The sequence below is a fragment of the Syngnathus acus genome, chromosome 6 (assembly GCF_901709675.1).
Source record: "Syngnathus acus chromosome 6, fSynAcu1.2, whole genome shotgun sequence".
In the NCBI taxonomy this organism is placed as follows: Eukaryota; Metazoa; Chordata; class Actinopteri; order Syngnathiformes; family Syngnathidae; genus Syngnathus; species Syngnathus acus.
The window spans coordinates 1,677,837-1,701,758 of NC_051092.1; the positions used below are offsets into that span (position 1 = coordinate 1,677,837).

Here is a 23,922-nt window from a genome sequence, read left to right on the forward strand (position 1 = left end):
TAACTGGCGGGCTAATCAGGCTTCATGCTAGTACCGCTAGTACACTCATTAGCGCCTTTTCTCTCTCTCCAGATGGCTTCTGTGTTTCCGCTCGCTCCTCAGCCAGGTAATCTTTGCTATTTTGGGAGCCAGTAACGGAACACCCTTTTTAAAAACGGATTATCACTAAATGGTGTTTGTCCGGATGTGTCCTTCCACTGACTGACTGACAGACAGACAGACAAGCTCCTTCCCACAGTCAGGCGGAATAAACCCTTCAGCCCACCCTCAAAAGAATAAAAATTGATGGAGGAAAATTGCTACCCATGCTTGAATGTGCTCTTATTACAGTGTTTACAGCAAGACGTTGATGAAAAATATTTCGGCCACTTGCGTATGCTTTGAGATTGTAATTATCGTCCAAGGTTTCGTCACGTGATTCCCGCCGCATTCGTGCTCCAACATAAAACCTTAACATAAAATACAATGACAAGTAACCTTGCTTGGTGTGAATATTTGTCTGTGCAGTATGTTTGTCCGTATGTAATGGTTTTTCATTCGAAAAACGTGCACCGGTTCTTCGGTGGAATATCTGCGGAAGACCGCATGCGACAAAAACTCTGTGGGGCCTCTTCGCAATTCTGCGAAAACGAAGGAGAGCTCACGCTGTGTCACTGCCTCCTCTTTCTTTGTGCTTGTCTCTTTCTACTTTGAAAAAAGAAAAGCTCAAATGAAAATGTTGGAAAGGAAGCAAGACAGGCAACCCTCATTCGCAACGTCATCATTTTTAGGGCCAATGTATTTTCCAGATTTTTTACTCTGACGCAAAAAGATTTCCTTAATGAACTGTGCACCAAAAAGTGGCTGAGATCATGTCAGATTTTTTTTTTTTTTTCTTCCCCCTGTTCCATCTGAAGAATATATTAACATGTTTGAACTTGATACCCAAGTTATTTGGTTGTTGACTTTTCATCAAACAAGTAATGCCACTGAGACATAACCAATTTTTTTTTCCACCACAAAATGATCCAAAAATAATGAACCATTGTTTTAATTCCAAAGAAAACCAATCCTGCCTATAGTTTTCCATATGTCGCCTGCTTGACTCATAACTCAAGTTAACTACAACACTTTACTCATTTTCAAATGAATTCTGTAAAGTGCTGTTTAAGTATATGACTAAAAATTATTTTTAGTGCACGAATGAGAGAGGCTTGAGCTAATGAGGGGAAATGGTCCTTTTTTTTTTTTTTTTGTCTTCCCTTCTTTTGCCCATATAAGTCTCCGAAGCCCTGAGCCGCTTGACCTGTGTTGCAGAATGTGACAAAACACCCACTAATTTGTCTCACAGTCAAGTCTTGCTTGTGGGATAGTGAGCAGGCTAGCGGCAAATAATGATGCGGCGTTGGTGGAATGTCATTTTCATTGTTTTTGCTGCAGTTATTCCTGTATATATTACACAGAGGTTTCCCCTTATTTTTTCCCCGGCTGAAAGTTTTACCTGTATCTACTTGTTGTTTTTTGGGCTACATGCACATAGGCGGTGCACAATAACAAATTCAATTTCCCAGGAAGGGATGACTGCAGGGCACACGTGAAATGATTTATTCTTTTTATTATTTATTTTTTAATATTTGTTTTATATATTTTTTATTTATTTTATTTTTTTTCTGTGATTCACATTTTCAAATCCTTAAATTTAATCTGGGCACACTTTAAAAAAGGAGCAACACAGATGTTTGGAAAGCATAACATCACTTTTTTTTTTTTTTTTTACCATAAGGTGTAATCAGAATCCTTTAATTTTCTCCCAAAAAAATCAACACTGCTTATAATTAGGTGTGCCTTGCGTATGGATGTCATCTTCAATTCAAATTCCTATTTATTAGACAGTACCTTACATCTGTCTATAAATAGAACTGAATCTAGAATTAAGTTGATTAAAGTTTGACTTAAATATACTTATTTATTTCCCCTAATGTGCAGTCCTGTAGATGGAAATTTCCCAAAATAGCACAGCCTGATGCAAATGATGATTTTTTTAGGTGTGTAGGTGAGTGAGGCCATTCTGCCCTCCAAGATGGTGGCTCTGTCACTCAAGATCTGCGTGCGCCAATGCAACGTGGTGAAAACCATGCAATTTGAGCCATCCACGCCCGTGTACGACGCCTGCAGGATCATCCGGGAACGCGTTCCAGAAGCCCAATCCGGACAAGGTGAACTTCCCCAACGATGGATGTTTCATTCCTATCTGCACGTACATTCACGGCTTCCCTTTGTGCTGCTCTTCAGCTTCCGATTATGGTCTTTTCCTGTCTGACGATGATCCCAGGAAGGGAATCTGGTTGGAGTCTGGGAGAACCCTGGATTACTACATGCTGCGAAACGGAGTAAGATTAAGTAATACGGGCGTGAGGTGGAGAACTGTCACGTCTGTGATTTACAATTTTTCCAACATGCTGAGAATCATTTTGCCTTGCAGGATATTTTGGAGTACAAAAAGAAACAAAGGCCGCAGAAGATCAAAATGCTCGATGGCGCGGTCAAAACCGTCATGGTGGACGACTCCAAAACTGTCGGGGAGCTGCTCGTCACCATATGTAGCCGAATAGGTGAGTCATCATCCTCTCCTGCTGCGGCTAATAATATTTTTTTTTTTCCTCCATCGTCCAACATTTAAATTATTCATGATGGAATTTATTTTTAGTCCTATGCATAGCAGTGTTTTATCACATGTTGGGTCTATACTTGGACAGCGGCATTTGTTAAGTACTAAAAGTGTTGCCACATCGGGAAAAGTCCTTATCGCCTCTTGTTTGGAAAATTGGTACCATTTATCACACGAGGAAGACAAAGTATTCCTCCTATGGCCCAGACTCTTCCGACAAAAACTCCTTTTGCTTTCTCGTCATTACTAATTTGAATACTAGGTTGCTATTAAGAGCGCCGTGCTTCTGGCAAATAGCAATATTGGGAAATGTCTGCTTAGAATTCAATGTTTTTGTATTAGCTTGTGTTGAAAATCCCCAGACCAGAAAAACAATTTAATTGCGGCATCAATATACTAGATGCGCACAAAATGCTACTTTGTGAACGGCAAATACAAATGAGCGGGCACAAAAGAGGTAAAGACAAAAATATTGACTCTCAAACTGGATCGAGGCGGACCGTATTTTCTGAGGTGTTCTGATTTTCAGGAATTACCAACTATGAGGAGTACTCGCTCATTCAGGAGGTGTCGGAAGACAAGAAGGAAGACGGGATGGGAACGCTGAGAAAAGACCGAACTCTATTACTGCGAGACGAGAGGAAGATGGAGAAGCTCAAAGCCAAGCTGCATACGGATGACGATTGTGAGTGTCTGCCAGCCGGAGCGGCCTATCAAAGAGGATTTTTTGCGAGACGCCATCGTAATCATCGGATTTGTATACGGGTCCATTTCCGTCCTTCAAGACTACATCCGATTATTTTTGAGAGCTAATTATTGGACTCAAAGTTATTTTTAATACTTCCCGAGGTGGAAAAAGTTATGTTAAGGGGACAAAAAAAACCTTCAAGGTTGCCACCACAGTGAAAACAACACTGGGTATTTCCCCTTCAACTTTATTTTTACAAAACATGCACCACACAACAATATAAATCACAAAAGGTTTGCGTGTTTGGGCTAATGCAATGTCTCTTGGTCGGGGCAGTGAACTGGCTGGACCACAGCAGAACCTTCAGAGAGCAAGGGGTGGAGGAAAGCGAGACGTTGCTGCTTCGCCGCAAGTTCTTCTATTCGGACCAAAATGTCGACTCCAGGGACCCCGTCCAGCTCAACCTGCTTTACGTGCAGGTAAGACCGTCACATACCGAACCATCGGAACCGAATTTACGCTCGAGCAATGGCACCAAATTAGAATTGAGTATTAAGCCCCGCAGCCAAAGAGAAAATATGATATTTACAGTCCATGTGGTTTAATGAGAGAGGCCATTTTAACCCAGTAGCATATTAGCAGAGAAACAGACAATTAAAGTACCGCATGGGCAGACAAGAAAATAAAGTTGCCAGACACTGTGATGAAGTGTTTAATATATCTTGTGGCAAGATGTATACTGTAATTTGTGGATATCTGAGCAGACAACTTAATGACTCACAAGTTAAGCTCGGTCGGAACATCCAGCTACGTTCGTCTGGTCCCTTTTGTATTTCTTTTTCTATTTTTCTGGAAGTGTGGCTCGAGCAATGTTTATAAACGGCGGGCGCCCTGCAGTTACTGAAGGGTTCCCCGAGGGGTGTTAGCTACTCATCAGAGTTTGCACTCTGCTCACATCAGCACACTCCCATTAGCCTCTCCTTCCCCGGGGAGAACAGTATCCCACTGACACTCGGGAAGCAGAAGACACTCATGCGTGGAACAAATAGTTGCTGCACAAAACTTTAAAGGAATAGAAAAAGGGCTTTCTGCTTGAAAGTAAAGTTCAAGTAGTCGTAAAGTACAATTGTCGTGTTAGGGATTGTGTATTTTGAGGTGCAAGTCCGAGTAGCAGGACCGGCCAAAATATGAAAAACGGTCTGACTTACGGTCCGATAAATAATTGTCATCATTTGTCAATTTTATGGCTCACAAATGATGCAAACATTTTTCAGTTCCACTTTACATCTTCATCCTTAAATAAATACTGTCTAGTCAATACCAAACATTAACACAAGCACTGATGCTAACGCTAACACGAGATGCGGTCCACCGCTATTATCTGCTCCAGTAACAGGTAATCAAGCGTTGTCACGGCAGACGCATGTAATTTAGCGCTTCCGAGTCCGCGTCATGACAATTAGCGAGTCTTAGCATAGACAAGCTAACATTAGCATGACCATGAAACTAAAGAGGGAGGAAAACCAGATGATTCCTTCAGCTAGCTTGCTTGCTGTTCTCATCTCTCTTTTTGTCCTTACCCTAGGCTTCCTTCCCTTCTAGTTCATGTGTCCACTCCCTTTCTATCTCCCACACACTGTGACATAATCACACACATCCTCGCCCGCCCGCCGTGGCGATCACGCTCACAACGCAGAGTCATATTTCCTCTCGCAACAACAACTCCTGCCTCTCCGTTGGCCCTCTCCATTTATCTCCGCCTCATAGTCGACAACGCACTCTGATTGTTGCGCTGGCAGATTGTGCCGGCTCTTCAAATAAAAGAGCCTGTAATTGGACATAGTGTTAAAAATGCCAGATGAGAGAGATCATTATCCAAATGGAACAAACCCCAGGCCCTCCATTACTGTGATTCTTTTCTTTGCGGCGCCCTTTCCCCCCCGCCCGCCTCCACAATTTCCAAGTCATCACTGCCACTGTCTTCTCCCCTTGACGTCAAGATTCCTAATTTGTGTTATTTTCTAGAACCCTTGATTATGCAGATGTTGTTTTTGTGGTGAGTCAACGATTAGCTAAGATGTTTCTCAATATGTTCTGTCCAATGTCGACACACACTGGACACACTGCCAGTGTCTGCGTCATCCCTCACCACTCCCTCTTGGTCATATATTTATCTTGAGAAGAGAATAAACCACCACGGCAATAAGTTCACCTAAGAGAACTACTCCAGCTTCCACTCCATTGCCTAATTTTAGCCAATTCCCACAGCAAACCTTTAGTGATGAGATCTTTTATTAGAAAAGCTCGGCTGGATGAGGAATTACTGCTGGAATCTGTCAGCTAAGAATAACGTCTTCTTTTTTTTTTTCCACAGTTCATCATTTATTGTTCCAAAGGAGTGCTTAGATAAAAATAAATTCACTATGAGAATGAATTTAAATATTTAATATCATAATCTTATGAGTATTTCTGAATCAGTTTGTTTAACACGTTCACTGCCATTGACGGCGATAGACGTCAAAGTTAAATTTTGAACTGGGATGGCAGTAATATCAGGATATAACAAGAAAATATAGCATATTTACTCACAAAAAGAAGGTTACACTCTTTTAAATGTGTATCGTACGAGCAAGTATGCTTAGTGAGCACCGCTGTCAGTTGCTTGAGGTATTCCTGTTTCAGCATTTCTATATTTGGACACCACTGTGCCGGCCGGGCCACAGTGGGCCGGTTGACCTCAGGCTCTTTGCGTCATCGTTTGTGATGCCTTGTGCCCCATACGCTTCCTTTTCTGAAGCTCGGGTCAAAAGCCATACAACCAGAGAGGTTTATCGCTTCAAACATCTGCCGAGAGAAAATTCCGATCTGGGTTGAAATATTTCCATTCGTTGCTGTTAGTCTGCTAGCATTATGCTAATAAGGGCTAATTTTTGAACATCCCGCCCAGTCGACGAGAGCTTATGTGCTCCAATGTGCACTGAAGTGAAGAAAAGACTCATGAGCACAAGTGCAGGAGATTGTTGTCCTCATTATAGTCGTAAGCCGCCAACTAATTGTCTGGCTTAAGTAACGAGACGTAAGAACGAGTGGAGTTAGTCCGCCGATGCTAAAAACACAGACGGGCCCTTTCTCGCTATCTGCAATGGCTCTCATCTTTTGAAGCATTAATTTTGCAGCACTAAACTAGAAAGCAAGAGAGAAAAGCTGGCTTGCCTCTGGAGAGAGAACAACACAAAACCCTTTCAAGGATGTCAACAAAAGCTTCACCCTTTCTCACCGCCTTTATTTTCATGTTGACAGCCTGGCTAAATAGACAACGGAATTGCCAAATGCACCTTTTTGCCTAATGGAAAAACACGGTTGGAAAATGGATTCGGGTTCCTTAATAGCGAAGGGAGGATGATGAAAGACTGATGTGTGTGTTTTTTTTTTTTTTGGCGTACGTCGTGTAGCCGTGTGTTCCGATAAGCGGATGAGACGATCGGTTACACAATGATCCGCCTTTTGTGTCACGGGGGGCATTCGGTACACACTCGAGTGCACGTTGCACAATTGCAATCAAATCTTGTGCCTCTTCCCGCTTGAAATTTTTCCTCCTTTTCCTCGTTTCTCCTCCAGGCCAGGGATGACATATTGAATGGATCCCACCCTGTCTCCTTTGATAAAGCCTGTGAGTTTGCAGGGTTTCAGGCTCAGATCCAGTTTGGACCCCACGTGGAGCACAAACACAAGCCTGGATTCCTGGAGTAAGCATTTTGTAATCAGATGCATGAGCTCCAATGATTACAGTCCTTCCCTACACGGTTAATGCTTGCACATATTCACTTCCCAGCTGTGCATGTACGATAGTGTTTTCCCTTACGTATGTTATTTTCCCCCCGCTGGCTGATATCGGCGTTCTCTCAAGAATGACCTCAAGTGAGAGGCAAATGCCTGTCGCTCAACAACAGCAAGCATGTAAAAATGTCATTTCTCTCCTTAGCCTGAAGGAATTCCTGCCGAAAGAATACATCAAGCAAAGAGGCTCGGAGAAGAAAATTTTCCAAGTATGTACACGACATTCTTTCGTTGCGATGTAGGGAATATTACGAACAATAAAAGGTGTTAATTGATGTACTATATATTTGAATATGTGTGTATTGGAAACAACAAATAGTGGTTAGGAATTAGATGGAATGTCTTTGGATTTTCTTCCGCGTGCAGGATCATAAAAACTGTGGTGAGACGCCCGAGATCGAAGCCAAAGTGAAATATGTCAAACTGGCCAGATCATTGCAGACATATGGAGTGTCCTTTTTCCTGGTGAAGGTAAGCTCCAAGCCCATAGACGCATTTTGTCTGAATGTGTATTAAAAGGTTATGTAAAAATAAATAAATAAATAGATAAATAAATAAATAAATGGAAATTGCCAGGATGTGTATTAAAAAATTATGTGGAAAAAAAAAGTAATTAAAAAAAAATGTGCATACCAAAATGGGATCGCCAGGGGGTGGTTATGGCCACCCCTGGCCACCCCGTAGCTCCACCCCTGAACAAGACATAAGTGGCTCTTTGGTCACGTCGCACAGTTTTATGGAAATATTCCTGCAATTGATTGTTGACAGGTCCATGATATGCCCCCCCCTTCTCACCCCAAATCAGCCAAGGATGAAAGCCTAACCTATCATCCTTGCACTTTTGCCCCTAGCAAGACACGTTTATTATCGAAAATGTTCTAATGGATTTTTCATGTGACCTTTTTAAAACGTGTTAAAGCTCATCAGAAACACTCCAAGCTTATTACAACTAATTACAAGCTCGAGTATGAGCTGTGAATTTTTTTCCTCTGATAGGCCCGTGATAATTGCAGTCGGGTTACGTTCTGCTTCACCGCATGTGACCAGAAGAAAGTCGCACCAGCGGCTATCAAAAACACCTTCGCCCTGTTCGGACATGAACTTTGAGGAACGTAGGATGTTAAATGAAACCTTTGGCCTTGAATGTAGAAGCCCCCTTTTGAGTTGGATGAGGAAATGTAGCGATGGAGGATTCAGAATGCTGCTAAATAATTCAGAGCGCCTGCACTCTGCCGCTGTTGCTAACGGACGTTCGAGCACACACCTGGGCTTGTTGACACCAGGGCGGAGATTTGATTGGAACCTTCCATTTGTCTCGCTTCTGTCGGTCTTTAATCACCACGGGCTTTTTGTTGGCCGTAAACATCACAGATACGAAAATAAAGTGCAGAAGGGTCGGCTGCCTCGCCAAACTGCCCACTTAAGAAAAGAAGCAAGTCGGTCGGAAATTGAAATTGACGATCATGGAATGGAAATGCGAAACGATATTCGGATAGTGGTTTATGCTGTTATCGTGATTTTGTTTTGAGTTGTTGACCTGGAGGTGTTCCCACTAAGTGGCCTTTTATGCGTTTCTCGAAACTCCTTTAAGCCTCATAAAAATCAAATACCTTCTTAAAACTGCATCCATCTAAAGAAAAATATGATTTCTTCCAAGAACAATTTTGTTTTTTCACCAGCATGGTTCTGTCAATTTGGTGTGCTATTTGTATTTTCTTGTGAAGTTTACTGCTGTTATTTTTTAATGAAAGGGCTTCCTAAATACTCGCATGGAAATTTGATACGATAAACAAATGAATAAATTCTACTTATTGGTAACAATGGCCAAAAAATTCAAACCATAATACCTGTGCGACATCCAATTTGACAAAAGTAGCTGGCCGAACGCTATGCCAGCAGCTGCAAGTTTCACTTGTGCCCGAGCCAGATTGAGCATTTGACAGTGATTTTCATTAACGCTCGTCTAACGCGTTTAACACCTCGGAGCTTTATTTGAATCACATTCAAATTGAGTGTCTGCAACAACAGTGTCGTTTTCACATGCCGTTCATTATTTATCATTTTAAAAAAAAAAAAATTACCAATTTAATTTGAGGTGATTTTTTTTTATGCTAAATTATTGCATTTTGGTTTCTGAAGTTCTTGGGGGAAAAAAAAAAAAAAAAACGTATCCCATTTTTGGCTCTTCCACTCCCAAATGTGGAGTCCTCGAATGAGCGTTTGTTGCCGCCGCCAAGTGAGCTACAATCTAATGGATTTCCAGTGGGCAGAGACTCAGTGGAGTGCTGCTTGAAGCACAAGGCCGGAGCAGCGCTGACAGTGACTAAAGCCTGTGGAGACCCTGCTCGATAAAGCAGCAGTTAAATAAGGCTGAAATCTGCTGGGTCAGTTCACAGACGCCCCTCGGCTCCGTCGGGTGCTCACACCGCATCCGTGTCGCAAATGAATCATCTCGTGGAGGTGTTTAGCACCGGCATGAATATGATCAGATGTTTTTTTTTTTTTTTTTTCTATCTGGGCAGGAAAAGATGAAGGGTAAAAATAAGTTGGTCCCCCGCCTGCTGGGGATAACCAAAGAGTCAGTGATGCGAGTGGAGGAAAAGACAAAAGATGTGGTGCAGGAGTGGCCCCTGACTACCGTCAAAAGATGGGCCGCCTCGCCAAAGAGCTTCACCCTGGTACTGTTTGACTCCATTTTCCTGCTTTCTAATCCCGTGCACCTAATCTGAATTCCGTGTTTGGATTGAGTGAGATGCGTCCATATCTCAAATTCAATCTACCGTAATTTTCGGACTATAAGTCGCGTTTTTTTTTCATAGTTTGGGTGGGGGTGCGACTTATACTCAGGAGCGATTTATATACATATATATGGTTTTTTTCACTTTTTTGGGCATTTTATGGCTGGTGCGACTTATACTCCGGTGCGACTTATAGTCCGAAAATTACGGTAGTTTTCAGCGTGCAGCACAAAGAGCATTCTTAAAGTTGTTGAGACCAATAGCGAATAGATGACTATTTCATTGAAAAGAACAATAGATGCCTTGGGAGAATCGAGCAGACTTTAGATGTATTATTTATTTAAAAAAATGCGATTTTTTTTAGCAGCCAGCAAAAGAATTTGTGGCTTTTTATTTATTTATTTATTTTTTACAGGCATATATGCATGTTTTTAGCTGAGGATCATTGTAGGTAGCAGTTTTTATATATTTTTTTTCAATCAGCTACTCACTCATGATTCTACAATTTTTTTGTTGTTTTTATTTAGGAATTTGGGGGTTGGGTTTCTTTTTTTTTCTTTTTTTTTAATTATTTTGAGGGGTTTTTTTCCCCCACACTACACCCCCACATATTTCATGGAAAACACACATTCCTTGTTTATCTTTTTTTAATAATACTATTATTTCCTCTATTATTTCCTTTTTCTCAACATCTCAGTGGGCGTGTGGAATTTCGTTATTCCTGTTACTCTGTCCTCTGTATTACATACATGAAAGGCCACTGGATTTTCCTTTGGTATAGAGCAGTACCAATGAAGGCTTTTATGTATCTATTATTTATCCGCAAGCTGCCATTATATATAGAATGTGCCAGCAGTGTTTGGTAGACATTAAAATCCTCCGAATAGCATTTGACTGGCCTTGAATCTTTGTTTTGCCTGAAGGATTTCGGTGAGTACCAGGAGAGTTACTACTCTGTCCAGACTACAGAGGGGGAACAAATATCTCAGCTCATTGCCGGATATATCGACATCATTCTGAAAAAGGCAAGCCTAACATACAATGCTCTTTTCATGTTTTTATGTTCTGTTTTTGACTTTCTGTGGCCTCCTCGCAGAAGCAGAGTAAAGATCGCTTTGGTCTCGAGGGGGAGGAGGAGTCCACCATGTTAGAAGAATCGGTTTCCCCCAAGAAGTAAGATGCGTTCATTGATGTTTGTTATCTTCATGTCACAAAAGTATTTGGACAGTCTTTGAAAATGGAAGTAAATATGGCCACAGGCAGCCTAAGAGGTTGACTGTATGAATACTTTTATGATTGGTCATCCCAACATTCCGAGCAAATGAATTGCGCAACTGCTATGTTATTATTTTTCTTCGCCAGATAAACGTCAGCGTTAAGACATCACTTGTTGGGAATAGATTTATGAAGTCGTTTTCATTTCCCAGCTGGTTGCCGTTCCTCAGTTTTCCCTGGTGACTTAGCGACTGATGGAAACTAATGCAATGCTTGTTTTGCTTCCTATCACACAAACACACACACACACACACACACACTGGGAAATTTGTATTCACCAGAAATCCACCGGGCTCTCCGGTAGAATTGGGCATCATGCCCCTGCTGCTTTTGGGCCAGTTGACTCAATGTGCTCAGTACCAAACAAATTGTTGTTTCGCTCTCTCTCTGTCCCTCTAAAAAAAAAACATCATTAATACGACAGTGATATTTTGTGTCAAGGAGGAAAACGTTGTTCATTTGTTGGGGGTATAATATTTTGTCTGAATACGCTTACTCGCCATGGCAACAGCATTGTTTTAATTACAGCTGAAGTGTTTACAAGACGCTCTTTGAGTTGTTACTCTCTTCCAAGACGCCGTTATGTGACATTCCCCCGTTTACCTAAACAATGACCGCACACAGCAAGCACGAGTCGTCATTTCTCCTCTCTCGCAAGGTCCACCATTTTACAACAACAGTTCAACCGGGTGGGTCGGGTGGAGCACGGCTCGGTGGCCCTTCCGGGTATCATCCGTTCTGGGTCTGCCGGAAACCCGGACATGTTCAACGTGGGCTCCATGCCCTCTGCCCAGCAACAAATCACCACCGGACAGATGCACAGAGGACACATGCCACCGCTAGTGAGTACATCATAATTTAGATAAATGTGACCAGGACCTCCACATCTAGAATCTTCACCTCCAGCGCGCATTTGAAAGAAAAAAAAATAAATCCTCCTTTTGTCCACATAAAAAAAAAAAAACTAGGCACAAAAGCGATTGTTTTGTGTTCATTTTTTGATGTTGCCGTGCTTTCCTCACAAAGGCCGTCTTTTATTCTTGTCAGAATCTGGCCCAGCAAGCCCTGATGGGGACAATCAACAGCAGCATGAACGCCGTGCAGCAGGCCCAGTCTGACCTGGGACACGTGGATAATCTGCCTCCTCTCGGCCATGACCTGGTGCGTCCTCTTCTCACACTCCACAAAAGAACGTCCACCTGTGCAACGTCATAAAATCCCATACAAGAGCACAAAAGAATAATATCCTATTTTGTAAAAAAGAAAAATTGCTGATACCAGCCTTTTATGAGATGTTCAATTGAACATAATGAAGGGTTCATTGAGTACATTTCCTCCTCACGCATTCTGATGTTATCCTCAATTGTTCAGTAACATTTCGACGGGATCGGGGTCTCCTAATGTATCTAAAGCTCCCTTTCTTTTCTCTCTCTCCACTAAAAGGCATCCAGGGTTTGGGTTCAGAATAAAGTGGATGAATCCAAACATGAAATCCACTCTCAGGTTGATGCCATCACCGCTGGGACGGCATCTGTGGTCAATCTCACTGCAGGTAAAAGTCCAGAAAAATGGAAAATGCAGGAGTTAGGTGCACTTTATAGATACATTCCATTTTGTTGCTCTCAAGATCAGATTGTGCTTCTCATGTTTTTTGGCCAAGTTCCTACCAGCCATTTTCTTTTGCTGAGCTTTAATCTTACCTCACCATCTGTTTGGTGACACTTCCTCCGCCAGTCCAAATCGCAGATTTGCTCCTTCGCAGGCTCCCTCAATGTATTTATCGCAATACAAACATCACCAATTGTAGCTCTGATAAGTGGAGCAACATATGACACTTCCTCCCTTGACAGTGACGGCGCGTTTGCCTCCACAGGTGAACCCACGGAAACTGACTACACAGCGGTGGGTTGCGCCATCACCACCATTTCCTCCAACCTGACCGAAATGTCCAAGGGCGTCAAGCTGCTCGCCGCCTTAATGGACGACGAGATGGGCAGTGGGCACAAACTCATGGGCGCCGCCAGGATGCTAGCAGGAGCCGTGTCAGATCTGCTCCGAGCTGTCGAGCCTGCGGCCGCTGAGGTGAGCCCATATTATAGTGACTTGAAAATTGTGCTCCGTCCCAACTGGAAGCATCGGCCAATGTGATGATGTCATCTCTCCACTGTACAGTCCAGGCAGACCGTGCTGACTGCGGCAGGAAGTATCGGACAAGCCAGCGGGGACCTGCTCCGTCACATGGGGGAAGGCGAGACTGATGAGAAATTCCAGGTCGGACCCCACCCACTCCTTGTTGCCATGACGATGCTGGCTAAACAGGAAGATGTCAACGCATGGTTATGCCATTAGAGCACGCTTTATTCTTGGGCTATTGCGTCATGTAGTTTTGAGTCATGGGAAGTTTTCAGCCGTAACTCAGATGTTTCAAAACAATATTATTGTCCATAATATGGTGAATTAGGGGGGGAATTTGTTTTCTCTTGTAGTACGGTGTTATCTGTTATTTGTAAGTAAGATAAATATTGGCTTCAAATAGTTTTTCCACACTTTGATTGAATTAAGGACATGGGTATTTGCATTGTAGGACACCTTGATGAACTTGGCCAAGGCAGTGGCCAATGCAGCTGCTATGTTGGTCCTAAAGGCCAAGAATGTGGCCCAGGTGGCCGAGGACACCATATTGCAAAACCGCGTGATCGCCGCCGCCACTCAGTGTGCCCTGTCCACCTCGCAGCTGGTAGCCTGCACCAAGGTAATGATGGGGAAGTTATTGGTAGGGTAGAGGACATCTTCTCTAAGATGGCGATTGAAAAGCGACATGTTTTGGCAGGTGGTGAGTCCGACAATCAGTTCCCCGGTGTGTCAGGAACAACTCGTGGAGGCCGGGAAGCTGGTGGACCGCTCCGTGGACACGTGCGTGAAAGCTTGCCGCGCGGCCAGCGACAACGGCGAGCTCTTGAAGCAGGTGGGCGCGGCGGCCGGCGTGGTCAGCCAGGCTCTCGGCGACCTCCTGCAGCACGTCCGCCACTACGCCAGCTGCGGCGAGCCCATCGGACGCTACGACCAAGCCACTGACACCATCATGAATGTCACCGAGAATATTTTCACTTCCATGGGTGATGCTGGTACGTATGCAAACGCGGTCATGGGGTTCATTTGTATAAATTAGGATTAAGGCCAAACTGGAACAGATGTTGCGGAGTCGACACATAATTATGTCCGAGCCACTGATTTTCTGGGGTTCAGTAAAAAATTTTGCATTTAAAAAAAAAAAAAACGTGCTCGGAATAAAGGCAGACTTTTAACCTTGAAGAACAAAGCTTTTTTTTCTTTTCCAAAAAGACCTTTTCAACAACAAATCAACAGTGATTCATAGCCAGCAAGCAATCTATATCCTCCAAGGCTGTACATGTAGGTTATAAATCATCTTAGTGTCTCGTCTCTCCGAGGAGCGGGCCTGAGTGATTTCCGACTGCAAGTGGGTGTTTGGGAAACGTAGCTTTTTATAGCGTGTGTGTGTGTGGGGGGGGGGGGAGATGCTGCATGCACTCTTTGGCCACGACATCAGTTTCACGTGCAGTTTAATGGCATCATCATAAAACTGAACTCTTGGCGCAGTCTTTATGGAACAGAAACTGACACCATTTAAAATATCCTACAGTGACTTGGCACAAGTACGACTTTTTTTTTTTTTGCTAATAGGCGAGATGGTGCGTCAGGCCCGGGTTCTAGCGCAAGCCACCTCCGACTTGGTCAACGCCATGCGATCCGACGCGGAGGCAGAAGTGGATGTCGACAACTCCAAGAAGCTATTAGCCGCCGCTAAACTGCTAGCTGATGCCACAGCGAGAATGGTGGAGGCGGCTAAGGTCCAATTTTTTTTTTTTTTTTTTACCCCCTTACAAAAATATTGATTAACGATTAGATTTTCATCACATTTACATTTTTCTCATTTGGAAATGGCCACCTAATTAAAGCACAGTTGCTATTCTTCTTCTTTCTCTTTAATGATGTAATGCCCTGGAACGCCATATTGAATGCGGTGTTAAATATGAGCTAAATCAAGTTACCGTATCGCCTTCATTAATTTACTGCGCACATTTTTGGCATAGCTGTACACACTCATAATTTCACATCCCATTGAAAAGCGTGCCCGAGCCACAGCTCTTAATAAGCTTCCAACCCCGGGATATTATCGGATTCAGACACCCCAGCAGGTGAAATGCTGCTTGTGGGTCAATTTTAATCATTACCACCGCTGTTATCAAAAATCAACCTAATGTTTTAGCATCTATTGCTAAGCTAAGCTTGTGTATTTGCACCCTCAGGGGGCGGCGGCTTATCCGGAGAATGAAGACCAGCAGCAGAGGCTCAGAGAGGCAGCGGAGGGTTTGCGTGTCGCCACTAATGCCGCCGCTCAAAATGCAATCAAGAAAAAGCTCGTCAGCAGGCTGGAGGTGAGGCAAACACACAATCTCATATTTCCCAACATCAAATTTACACCTCAGATGATATTTTATGACTTCTCATTAGTGGTCTGAATGATATAAACCTGAGTTTACACATTAAGACATGACAACAATAGCGCTAACGGTCACCGGTCGTTGTGAGTCAGACACATATGTTTGTCACATGTTATGTGCGTGCAAATGTTATGGAGTAAGTCAATTAAGCCTGCTTGCCTTAAAATCACCTCAGTCATATTCTTGTCATCGCTTAAAAGGTGTTGACAACTAATTAAGGTGAACTAAGGAGTCGATATGGTAGATTTAGTCGAAAGAAACTGCCGCATAAAAGCTCTGCTCATTATCTCGCGAAGAAAAAAAAAAAAACACTTGACGGAGAAAAGAATCTGACAGCCATAAACATTTCAGTTCCATTTGCTGGTCTTTCTGCTCTCGTGAGTATTCCGCTAGATTTCAGATGGAAATCTAACCACCGGTATTTGGAGAAAAGAGATCTCGGTCATGTCCGGGAGATTTCCGACTAAATTCTTGTGAGAATACGTTGCTTAGTTAGATAGCTCTGGCTTACATAGCAGCACGGAGCGAAACCCCTTTTTTACCGTGCAGATTTTTTTTTTCTGTTAACATTCATTCTCTGTTAAGCCAAGTAATCTTTGTGTCACTTGTGCAGATCGCTGCTAAGCAGGCGGCGGCTGCTGCTACTCAAACAATTGCAGCTGCGCAAAATGCCGCCGCTTCCAACAAAAATACTGTCTCGCACCAACAGCTTGTACACAGCTGCAAGGTATGATTATCACACACACCCCATTTTGTTTTTTGGTATGTTAAAATCCCTGTACTCTTTTTTTTATAAAATGTAGGCCGTAGCAGATAGCATTCCTCACTTGGTCCAAGGTATGAGAAGCAGCCAAGCCCAACCCGAAGAACTCGGAGCCCAGCTTGCCCTCATCATGGCCAGCCAGAGTTTCTTACAGGTCCGACATTTCTGCCCTTACTGCAGTCAAAAAAAAATAACCTTCAAATAGTGTGTGATTGATATCTTGCTCTCCTTCAGCCCGGAAGTAAAATGGTGGTGTCTGTCAAGTCGGCCGTTCCGACGGTGGCCGACCAAGCTGCGGCTATGCAACTGGGTCAGTGTGCTAAGAACCTGGCAACCTGCTTGGCGGAGCTCCGAACAGCCACCCAGAAGGTATCCATCCCTGATACTTGTTTCAAAAAAAAAAAAAAAAAAATCAAACCGCCTAACATCGGCGATTTATTTCAAGGCCCACGAAGCCTGCGGTCCGCTGGAGATCGACTCGGCCCTCAAAACGGTTCAAACGCTCAAATGTGAGCTGCAGGATGCAAAGATGTCCGTTATTGACGGCCAACTCAAACCTCTCCCCGGGGAATCGGTGAGCCCGTCGTCTGCCCGCTGAAGACGAATGCGGTTCCGGTTTAATTGGGATTATTCCCGTACGCTGTTCACACAGTTGGAGAAGTGTGCTCAGGATTTGGGAAGCACGTCGAAGGCTGTGGGCTCCTCCATGGCGCAACTGCTGACTTGCGCCGCTCAAGGCAATGAACATTACACAGGTAAGAGAGCTGCTTCATTTGGCAAATGTCAACGATTGCTTCCACATTATTTAGTGGAACAATTCCTGACTTTGCTTTTTGTCTCTAAACTATAATACCACTTCAGCTTTTTTTACTAGAGCGGAATTATGTGAAGACTGCTTTGCCCTTTTTTTTTTTTTTCCCAGGCCCAAAGGGGTTCTCAGAGGAGGCATGAGGTCTCGGAGAATGTCGTTCCTATAACAATGAACGCTCACAGGCAGCTCATCATGCCGTGGCCTAGAGGGCTGCTGGCTAGTCATTAATCTTATTTTCACCAGATTTAACTTGCAATCAGCAAATGGCTCCTCTTGGCTGCTTCAAGTAAATTGGTGCTGTTTTTTTGCTATTCTTTTAATATGTATAATATTTTTAAAAGTGTTGATAACACCTGATTTATTTGGACAAAAATGGTGTTTTATAATGTTTTTTTTTTTTGGGTGGCCTTGATAACACCCTGATATGCAGACTATTTTTGATAAAAAATAAAATAAAAAAAAAGTAAATGAATGTGATTTGTTGTCATGACACAGATTTTTTTAAATATTCAAATATGCCTGATCTCTACGAATGAAATATTCCAGTTTGAGAGTAAAAAGCAAACAAAGATCATTCTGAGTCGTACTCCAAATTGAGTCGACGGGCTGATCCAGCTTCGGTGAAGACAACTCATAATGTGGATAAATGATGTGCATGCCCTCCACATGCCTGCACGGATGACTAACGGTCTCCTGGGGGGAGCCTGTATTTTATTTTTATCTATTAGCCACGGTGCCAGCCGCGCCGGGTGTGTCTCTTTTCCTCGCAGGTGTCACCATAGCACAATATTGAAATTTCCTGCTTGCCTCAATTCCCTCGCGCGTGTGTTTTGTTTACAGGTGTGGCTGCCAGAGAAACAGCGCAGGCTTTGAGGACATTGGCACAAGCAGCCAGAGGTGTCGCAGCCAGCACTAAAGAGCCACAGGCCGCCGCTGCAATGTTGGACTCCGCCCAATGTGTCATGGAGGGATCGTCTATGCTGATTCACGAGGCCCACCAGGCCCTGGTGCATCCCGGAGATGCTGAAAGTCAGCAGCGACTTGCACAGGTAGCATCATCGTGTGTTTGTCGCAATCTTCGACAATTGAAGCTGCTTTGCGTTTCTCTCCCGGGAGTACCGGAGTAAAAACATTTCCTTGCGGGGAATGAACATATCGTCTGGCACGTGTCTGCGACAGCGCCATAAATTAACGGCACAGATGACTTTGCACTGTGATCCTGATTTGCATTTGAGATGCTTCACAGGCCTTGCATTATGGATGCGGCGCATTGTTGGAATGACTTTCGTTGCTCGTTTCAGGTGGCCAAAGCTGTTTCGCACTCGCTGAATAATTGCGTGAATTGCCTTCCGGGCCAGAAGGATGTTGACATGGCGTTGAGGAGCATCGGAGAAGCCAGCAAGAAGCTGCTGGTGGATATTGTGAGTCCATTTTTCATTTCTTTACATTTATTGACTTAGTTGATCCAATCACGTGTCAACGTGTCTTTGAAGCTTCCTCCTTGTAGTAAGACCTTCCAGGAAGCTCAGACTGATCTGAACCACACAGCGGCTGAGCTCAACCACTCGGCTGGCGAGGTCGTTCACTCCTCTCGTGGAACCAGCAACCAGTTGGCCGCCGCCTCCGGAAAGTTCAGCCAAGACTTTGATGAATTCCTGGATGCCGGTGTCGAGATGGCAGGGCACACCCAAGTAGGTTGTACAGTCTTGTGAGGATTCCAAAAACCGCCATCTCGAGTTGTCGGGGTTTTTTTGGGTCACTTTATTACCTACTGTTCAATTTGTTTTATGATTAAATAAATCCAATTCACTTAGGCACATTGCTTTGCCCAAGAGCCAGCTGTAATGAGATCTTGTGATGTTCATGTTCTGGTTATTTTCTTCATTAGTGTGGGAATATCTTCAGGGATCGGAACCAATGTAGCATGATACGCAAACCTTCGTAAGCCTCGGATAGAAAACAGGTGGTGGTGGGCGGGGCAAAATACATCATCTGCAAAATTCATTGTTAGTCGCTATGTACCACGTCGAGAATTTGTATTCGGGTTTAGAAGCCACATGTTTGTTTTCTTTTCAGAGCAGGGACGATCAGATCCAAGTTATTGGTAATCTGAAGAACATCTCAATGGCATCCAGTAAGCTTCTGCTGGCTGCCAAGTCGCTTTCTGTAGACCCGAGCGCAGCCAACGCCAAGAATCTTCTTGCAGTCGCAGCACGGTGAGCTACAACGTGTTTCGTTTAATTTAATTTAATCCAATATAATGGGGAGGTCAATTCTACTCCGCTGCAAATAATAAAAAATAAAAAAAATGGGCTGAATGAACAGGGTCAATCTTTTTTTTGGTACAACCCGTGAATATTGTATTTGATGATGTTCTACAGGTGTATCCTCCATTCTAACATTCCCAAATGCAATTTAAACTTGGATCAGGATTTTTTATTTTTTTTTATTTTAAATAAATATGGCCTTGTCCATTCAGCGTTGCTTCAGGGAGTCGTCTTCCTCCTTGTGGAGAGGAGCCAGGCAGCCGCTCCCGACGGGCTTTGGGCTTGACTGACTTTTCTCTGTCTAATTAGGAAGATGGAAGCCTTGGCTGGAAGCTGTCTGAGCTCAGCAAGGCTGAACCACAAACTCCAGACAATTTGCTCACTCCTCCTGCACATGCCCGTGCGTTATTGTGCAATGTTGTTAGGCTACGGCGGGCGGGGAATAGCACAGATAGGGCAGCTGAAGTGACTCCAATGAAAAGGTTGTGTGTGTGTGTGTGTTTCAGTGCGGTGACCGAGAGTATCAACCAGCTGATCACGCTCTGCACACAGCAGGCGGCAGGACAAAGAGAGTGCGACAATGCCTTGAGGGAGTTGGAGGTAGCCGTCCTTCCATACCATCACACCGTATGCCGAGTTCGAATCAATCGCTTGTATGACTTCCAAGCGGATACATCGATAGAATCGTTTATTGTGGACGGATATTTAAGTGAGCAGTAAACTAAATTGGATTACCCAAGTGGAATGATAATAAAATTACACATTAAAAAGTGTTGAATACCAAAGTCTTTTATGGCAATAAGATCATTTTACAATGTTTTTTTTTTTTTAATTCAGAACCTAAGGGCTCATAGTTTCTGTTGTAACTATTTGTAGGCTGTCAGAGGACTGCTGGATAATCCCAGTGAGCCCATCAACGAATTGTCCTACTTTGACTGCATTGAGAGCGTCATGGAAAATTCAAAGGTAGATTTAAAGGATAGTTTTGTTGTTTACTGTTTGAATAAGACCAATGACGACCAAATATTTTCAAACTTAGGTTCTCGGGGAGTCGATGGCAGGCATTTCCCAGCATTGTAAGACGTGTGACGTGGTGGCTTTTGGGGAGTGTGTCGGCGTGGCGTCCAAGGCCCTCTGTGGGCTGACGGAGGCTGCGGGACAGGTGAGATTTCTTTTAATAACCAAATTGGAAAAACTTAATGCAAATGAAATAGTCTCACAGACTGATATTTTGCTCTACACTGCAAAAATTCCGCTGGAAAAAAAACATGTTACTGAGAAAAATATTTAAAATAAGTAAACTTATCTGCCAACTGAACAAGAAAGTTTTACTTGACAAGATTTTTAAAAATAAGAAAATAATACTCGGCCCATACTTATATCAGTCTTGAAATTAGTAGTAGTAATAGTATTTTTAAACTTAAAACAAGTAATATAATTAAAATCTTTAAAAAAAAAAAAGCCTCTTAGTACTTAGCTTTTAATACTCAAAGACAAGACTCTAAGATCAAATAAGATAATCAAGTAATAAGTAAATTGAAACAAGCATAATGATTTTGCCAGACAAATTTGATTTACTTATTTATATCATTAATAACATTATCATTTTTATTTTATTTCAAATGTATTTTAAGTCAAAACAACTCAAGACAGCAAAATAAGCAAATTTAGGTTGAATTTAAGAAATGACATCTTACTTTTCCGGTGTATCTACAGTACGTATGTACGTCTTTGTGTTCCAGGCCTCTTATCTTGTGGGTGTGTCTGATCCCAATAGTCAGTCAGGCTATGAGGGTCTGGTAGACCCCATCCAGTTTGCACGAGCCCACCAAGCCATACAGATGGCTTGTCAGAGCTTAGTGGACCCAACTAGTAGTCCCTCACAGGTAGGAGGACACTTCATATGGCCGATGAGGACAAAGGTTGGACCAGCCCTGATTTGGTGTCCTTTTGTCTCTTAGGTTTTGTCAGCGGCAACGATAGTAGCTAAGCACACGTCGGCTTTGTGCAACGCCTGCCGCCTGGCTTCCTCAAAGACCTCCAATCCCGTTGCTCGGAGACAGTTTGTGCAGTCGGCCAAAGAGGTGGCCAACACCACCGCCAACCTGGTCAAGACCATCAAGGTCAACTCCCCAACTGATCAAAACGTTGAGTGTAAATTTTGCTACCAAATTCTTTTCATCACGTCAGGTGTTCAAGTCCATCCATACAAGTTACCTGTGAAAAACCTTTTAGGCTTCGGATGGAGATTTTTCCGAAGACAACAGAAAGAAATGTCGAGTGGCTGCCACTCCGCTCCTCGAGGCTGTGGAAAACTTATCCACCTTTGCCAACAATCCCGATTTTGCCAGCATCCCAGCTCAAATCAGCAACGAGGTAAGCATTCATTGAAAGGCTCATTTCTCTTCTCCTACAGCACACACACTCGAAATCGGAGTGTTTGAAAAATGCTTCTATTTTCAGAAAGGTTCTCCTACTAAATGACATGCCACAACTGGTCGCTTAAAATAACACTAGGGGGGAAAAAAACGGAAACAATACGAAAAAAGTTTGCGCTCGGAATTGATGTTGATTTTCCTCTTTACATGTAATGCGACAAAACGGATCACCAAAATGCATTTTTATGTTTTCAATCAGAGCGGAAAAGTCCTCGTCGAAAAGCTTTATGGCTGTAATCTGTTAGAGGGCAGCGTTTAACGGCACTGGCGCCCTTTACCGCTGCTCTAATCTTCATCTTGTTAATCTAATTGTCGAGGGAGGCTTTGCCTCGGATCATAAAGACTGAAGGTGTTTCTTCCTGCGTCTCTGTAAAACTGTCTTTCTAATCTCATCCACGAGTTTGATTGCTCAGTTGATCTTTCCGGATTCTCACAGTCGGTCAGAGCTGCTACTTCACCTTGTTCCGACATTGTTTTTTTTTCCCCGCAGGGTTCGGTCGCCCAGGAGCCGATCGTTCGTTCGGCCCGTTCCATGCTTGACAGCTCCACTTACCTCTTAGAAACGGCACGCTCGTTGGTCCTCAACCCAAAAGATCCCCCGACTTGGTCCATACTAGCGGGTCACTCCAGAACAGTCTCTGACTCCATCAAGAGCCTCATCACGGCCATCAGGTTGGTTGGAACTCATTTTCTTTTGTCACCTACCAAAAAACAAAAACTGGGTGGGGAATTTTATTTCGAATTTAACTCAACCGGTTTTGATTGACTATGACCAGTTAGCTTATTCGAGCAGACGGCTGGGCTCCTCTGTTGCTAGGCAACCTTAGCAATGACAGGACTCCCAAAAAGCTCTCTTCAGTTTGTGGTCTTCACACATCACTTATCTCATGCTTTAAACAAACTGCTTTTGAATTCTATTATATGACACATTTATTATTATTTGCACTGAAATGGAACAAGAGTGCCTGTATTTTTTGTCCTCCCCCGGCTAGGGACAAGGCACCAGGACAAAAAGAGTGTGATTACTCCATAGATAGCATCAATAAATGTATCCGGGACATTGAGCAAGCCTCCCTGGCGGCAGTGGGACAGACCCTACCCTGCAGAGATGATATCTCCAGCGAGGTAAGCTACCCATCAGCTCAATCTTGTCTGAAAGAAGGAGCTTAATGGGATCTGTAGTCTTTCTCTTGGAATTGATACCATCATTCGCTCTGCCTTTACAACTCACAAGGCACTGCAGGAACAGCTGACTTCATCCGTGCAGGAGATTGGGCACCTGATTGATCCCATCTCCACCGCCGCCCGGGGTGAAGCTGCCCAGCTGGGACACAAGGTGTACATCTGACAATATATCCTTTTTATCCCTTATGGATTTGGATAAATCGCCCTCCATCTTGTTCAACCATCCGTTCCCGGATGACTCTCCTAACCTTATTTCACCTAGGTGACTCAGCTGGCAAGCTACTTTGATCCACTTATTGTGGCGTCGGTCGGACTGGCCTCCAAGCTGCACGACCATCAGCAGCAGATGACCATTCTGGATCAGACCAAGACCTTGTCAGAGTCTGCCTTGCAGATGCTTTACGCCGCCAAGGAAGGCGGCGGTAACCCGAAGGTAACGAGCGGAGTGGACGACAGCGTTGCTCTTCATACACCAATGTCCTTTTTTGTCTTATGCGCAGCTGTAAGTCACTCGGCTCGCTTGTTACAAAGTTTTATTGCTACCTGTCAAGGTATAGCTGCTCTTCCTCCTTGCTCTTAAAGATGCCAACAGAATACACTTACAGTAATTGGACAAGTCTGTCTTTAGTGGGAACGAGATTGAAGTTCAAGTAAAAGCTCAATGTGTCACTCATCTGAATCATTAGCGGTGTAGACTACATTTGTAAGGAAAGCGGGAAATATTGGTGACTCGATACTACAGTGGATTAT

At 43.5% G+C, this 23,922-nt stretch overlaps 1 protein-coding gene across 6 annotated transcripts in view; it reads left to right on the plus strand.

Moving 5' to 3' along the window:
* tln2b (talin 2b) overlaps positions 1–23,922 on the plus strand; it is a 53,952-nt gene that overhangs the window by 18,206 nt on the left and 11,824 nt on the right. For 3 of the 6 annotated variants that reach the window (XM_037254491.1, XM_037254492.1, XM_037254490.1), the window contains exons 2-40: positions 2,025–2,195; positions 2,272–2,369; positions 2,462–2,591; positions 3,177–3,332; positions 3,672–3,814; positions 6,954–7,081; positions 7,318–7,381; positions 7,539–7,643; positions 9,695–9,850; positions 10,834–10,935; positions 11,007–11,083; positions 11,844–12,027; positions 12,233–12,346; positions 12,629–12,737; positions 13,059–13,267; positions 13,358–13,456; positions 13,770–13,937; positions 14,016–14,310; positions 14,888–15,054; positions 15,514–15,642; positions 16,322–16,435; positions 16,512–16,625; positions 16,706–16,840; positions 16,917–17,045; positions 17,124–17,226; positions 18,123–18,331; positions 18,584–18,703; positions 18,776–18,973; positions 19,359–19,498; positions 20,056–20,149; positions 20,426–20,515; positions 20,589–20,711; positions 21,292–21,435; positions 21,511–21,696; positions 21,785–21,925; positions 22,478–22,659; positions 22,980–23,112; positions 23,222–23,323; positions 23,435–23,605. In XM_037254491.1, coding sequence (XP_037110386.1) covers positions 2,060–2,195; positions 2,272–2,369; positions 2,462–2,591; positions 3,177–3,332; positions 3,672–3,814; positions 6,954–7,081; positions 7,318–7,381; positions 7,539–7,643; positions 9,695–9,850; positions 10,834–10,935; positions 11,007–11,083; positions 11,844–12,027; positions 12,233–12,346; positions 12,629–12,737; positions 13,059–13,267; positions 13,358–13,456; positions 13,770–13,937; positions 14,016–14,310; positions 14,888–15,054; positions 15,514–15,642; positions 16,322–16,435; positions 16,512–16,625; positions 16,706–16,840; positions 16,917–17,045; positions 17,124–17,226; positions 18,123–18,331; positions 18,584–18,703; positions 18,776–18,973; positions 19,359–19,498; positions 20,056–20,149; positions 20,426–20,515; positions 20,589–20,711; positions 21,292–21,435; positions 21,511–21,696; positions 21,785–21,925; positions 22,478–22,659; positions 22,980–23,112; positions 23,222–23,323; positions 23,435–23,605 — 5,397 coding nt within the window. In that variant the 5' untranslated portion in view covers positions 2,025–2,059. Of the gene's footprint in view, positions 1–2,024; positions 2,196–2,271; positions 2,370–2,461; positions 2,592–3,176; positions 3,333–3,671; positions 3,815–6,953; positions 7,082–7,317; positions 7,382–7,538; positions 7,644–9,694; positions 9,851–10,833; positions 10,936–11,006; positions 11,084–11,843; positions 12,028–12,232; positions 12,347–12,628; positions 12,738–13,058; positions 13,268–13,357; positions 13,457–13,769; positions 13,938–14,015; positions 14,311–14,887; positions 15,055–15,513; positions 15,643–16,321; positions 16,436–16,511; positions 16,626–16,705; positions 16,841–16,916; positions 17,046–17,123; positions 17,227–18,122; positions 18,332–18,583; positions 18,704–18,775; positions 18,974–19,358; positions 19,499–20,055; positions 20,150–20,425; positions 20,516–20,588; positions 20,712–21,291; positions 21,436–21,510; positions 21,697–21,784; positions 21,926–22,477; positions 22,660–22,979; positions 23,113–23,221; positions 23,324–23,434; positions 23,606–23,922 lie in introns of those variants that run through there. The other 3 variants (XM_037254493.1, XM_037254494.1, XM_037254489.1) reach the window with 2 other exon arrangements.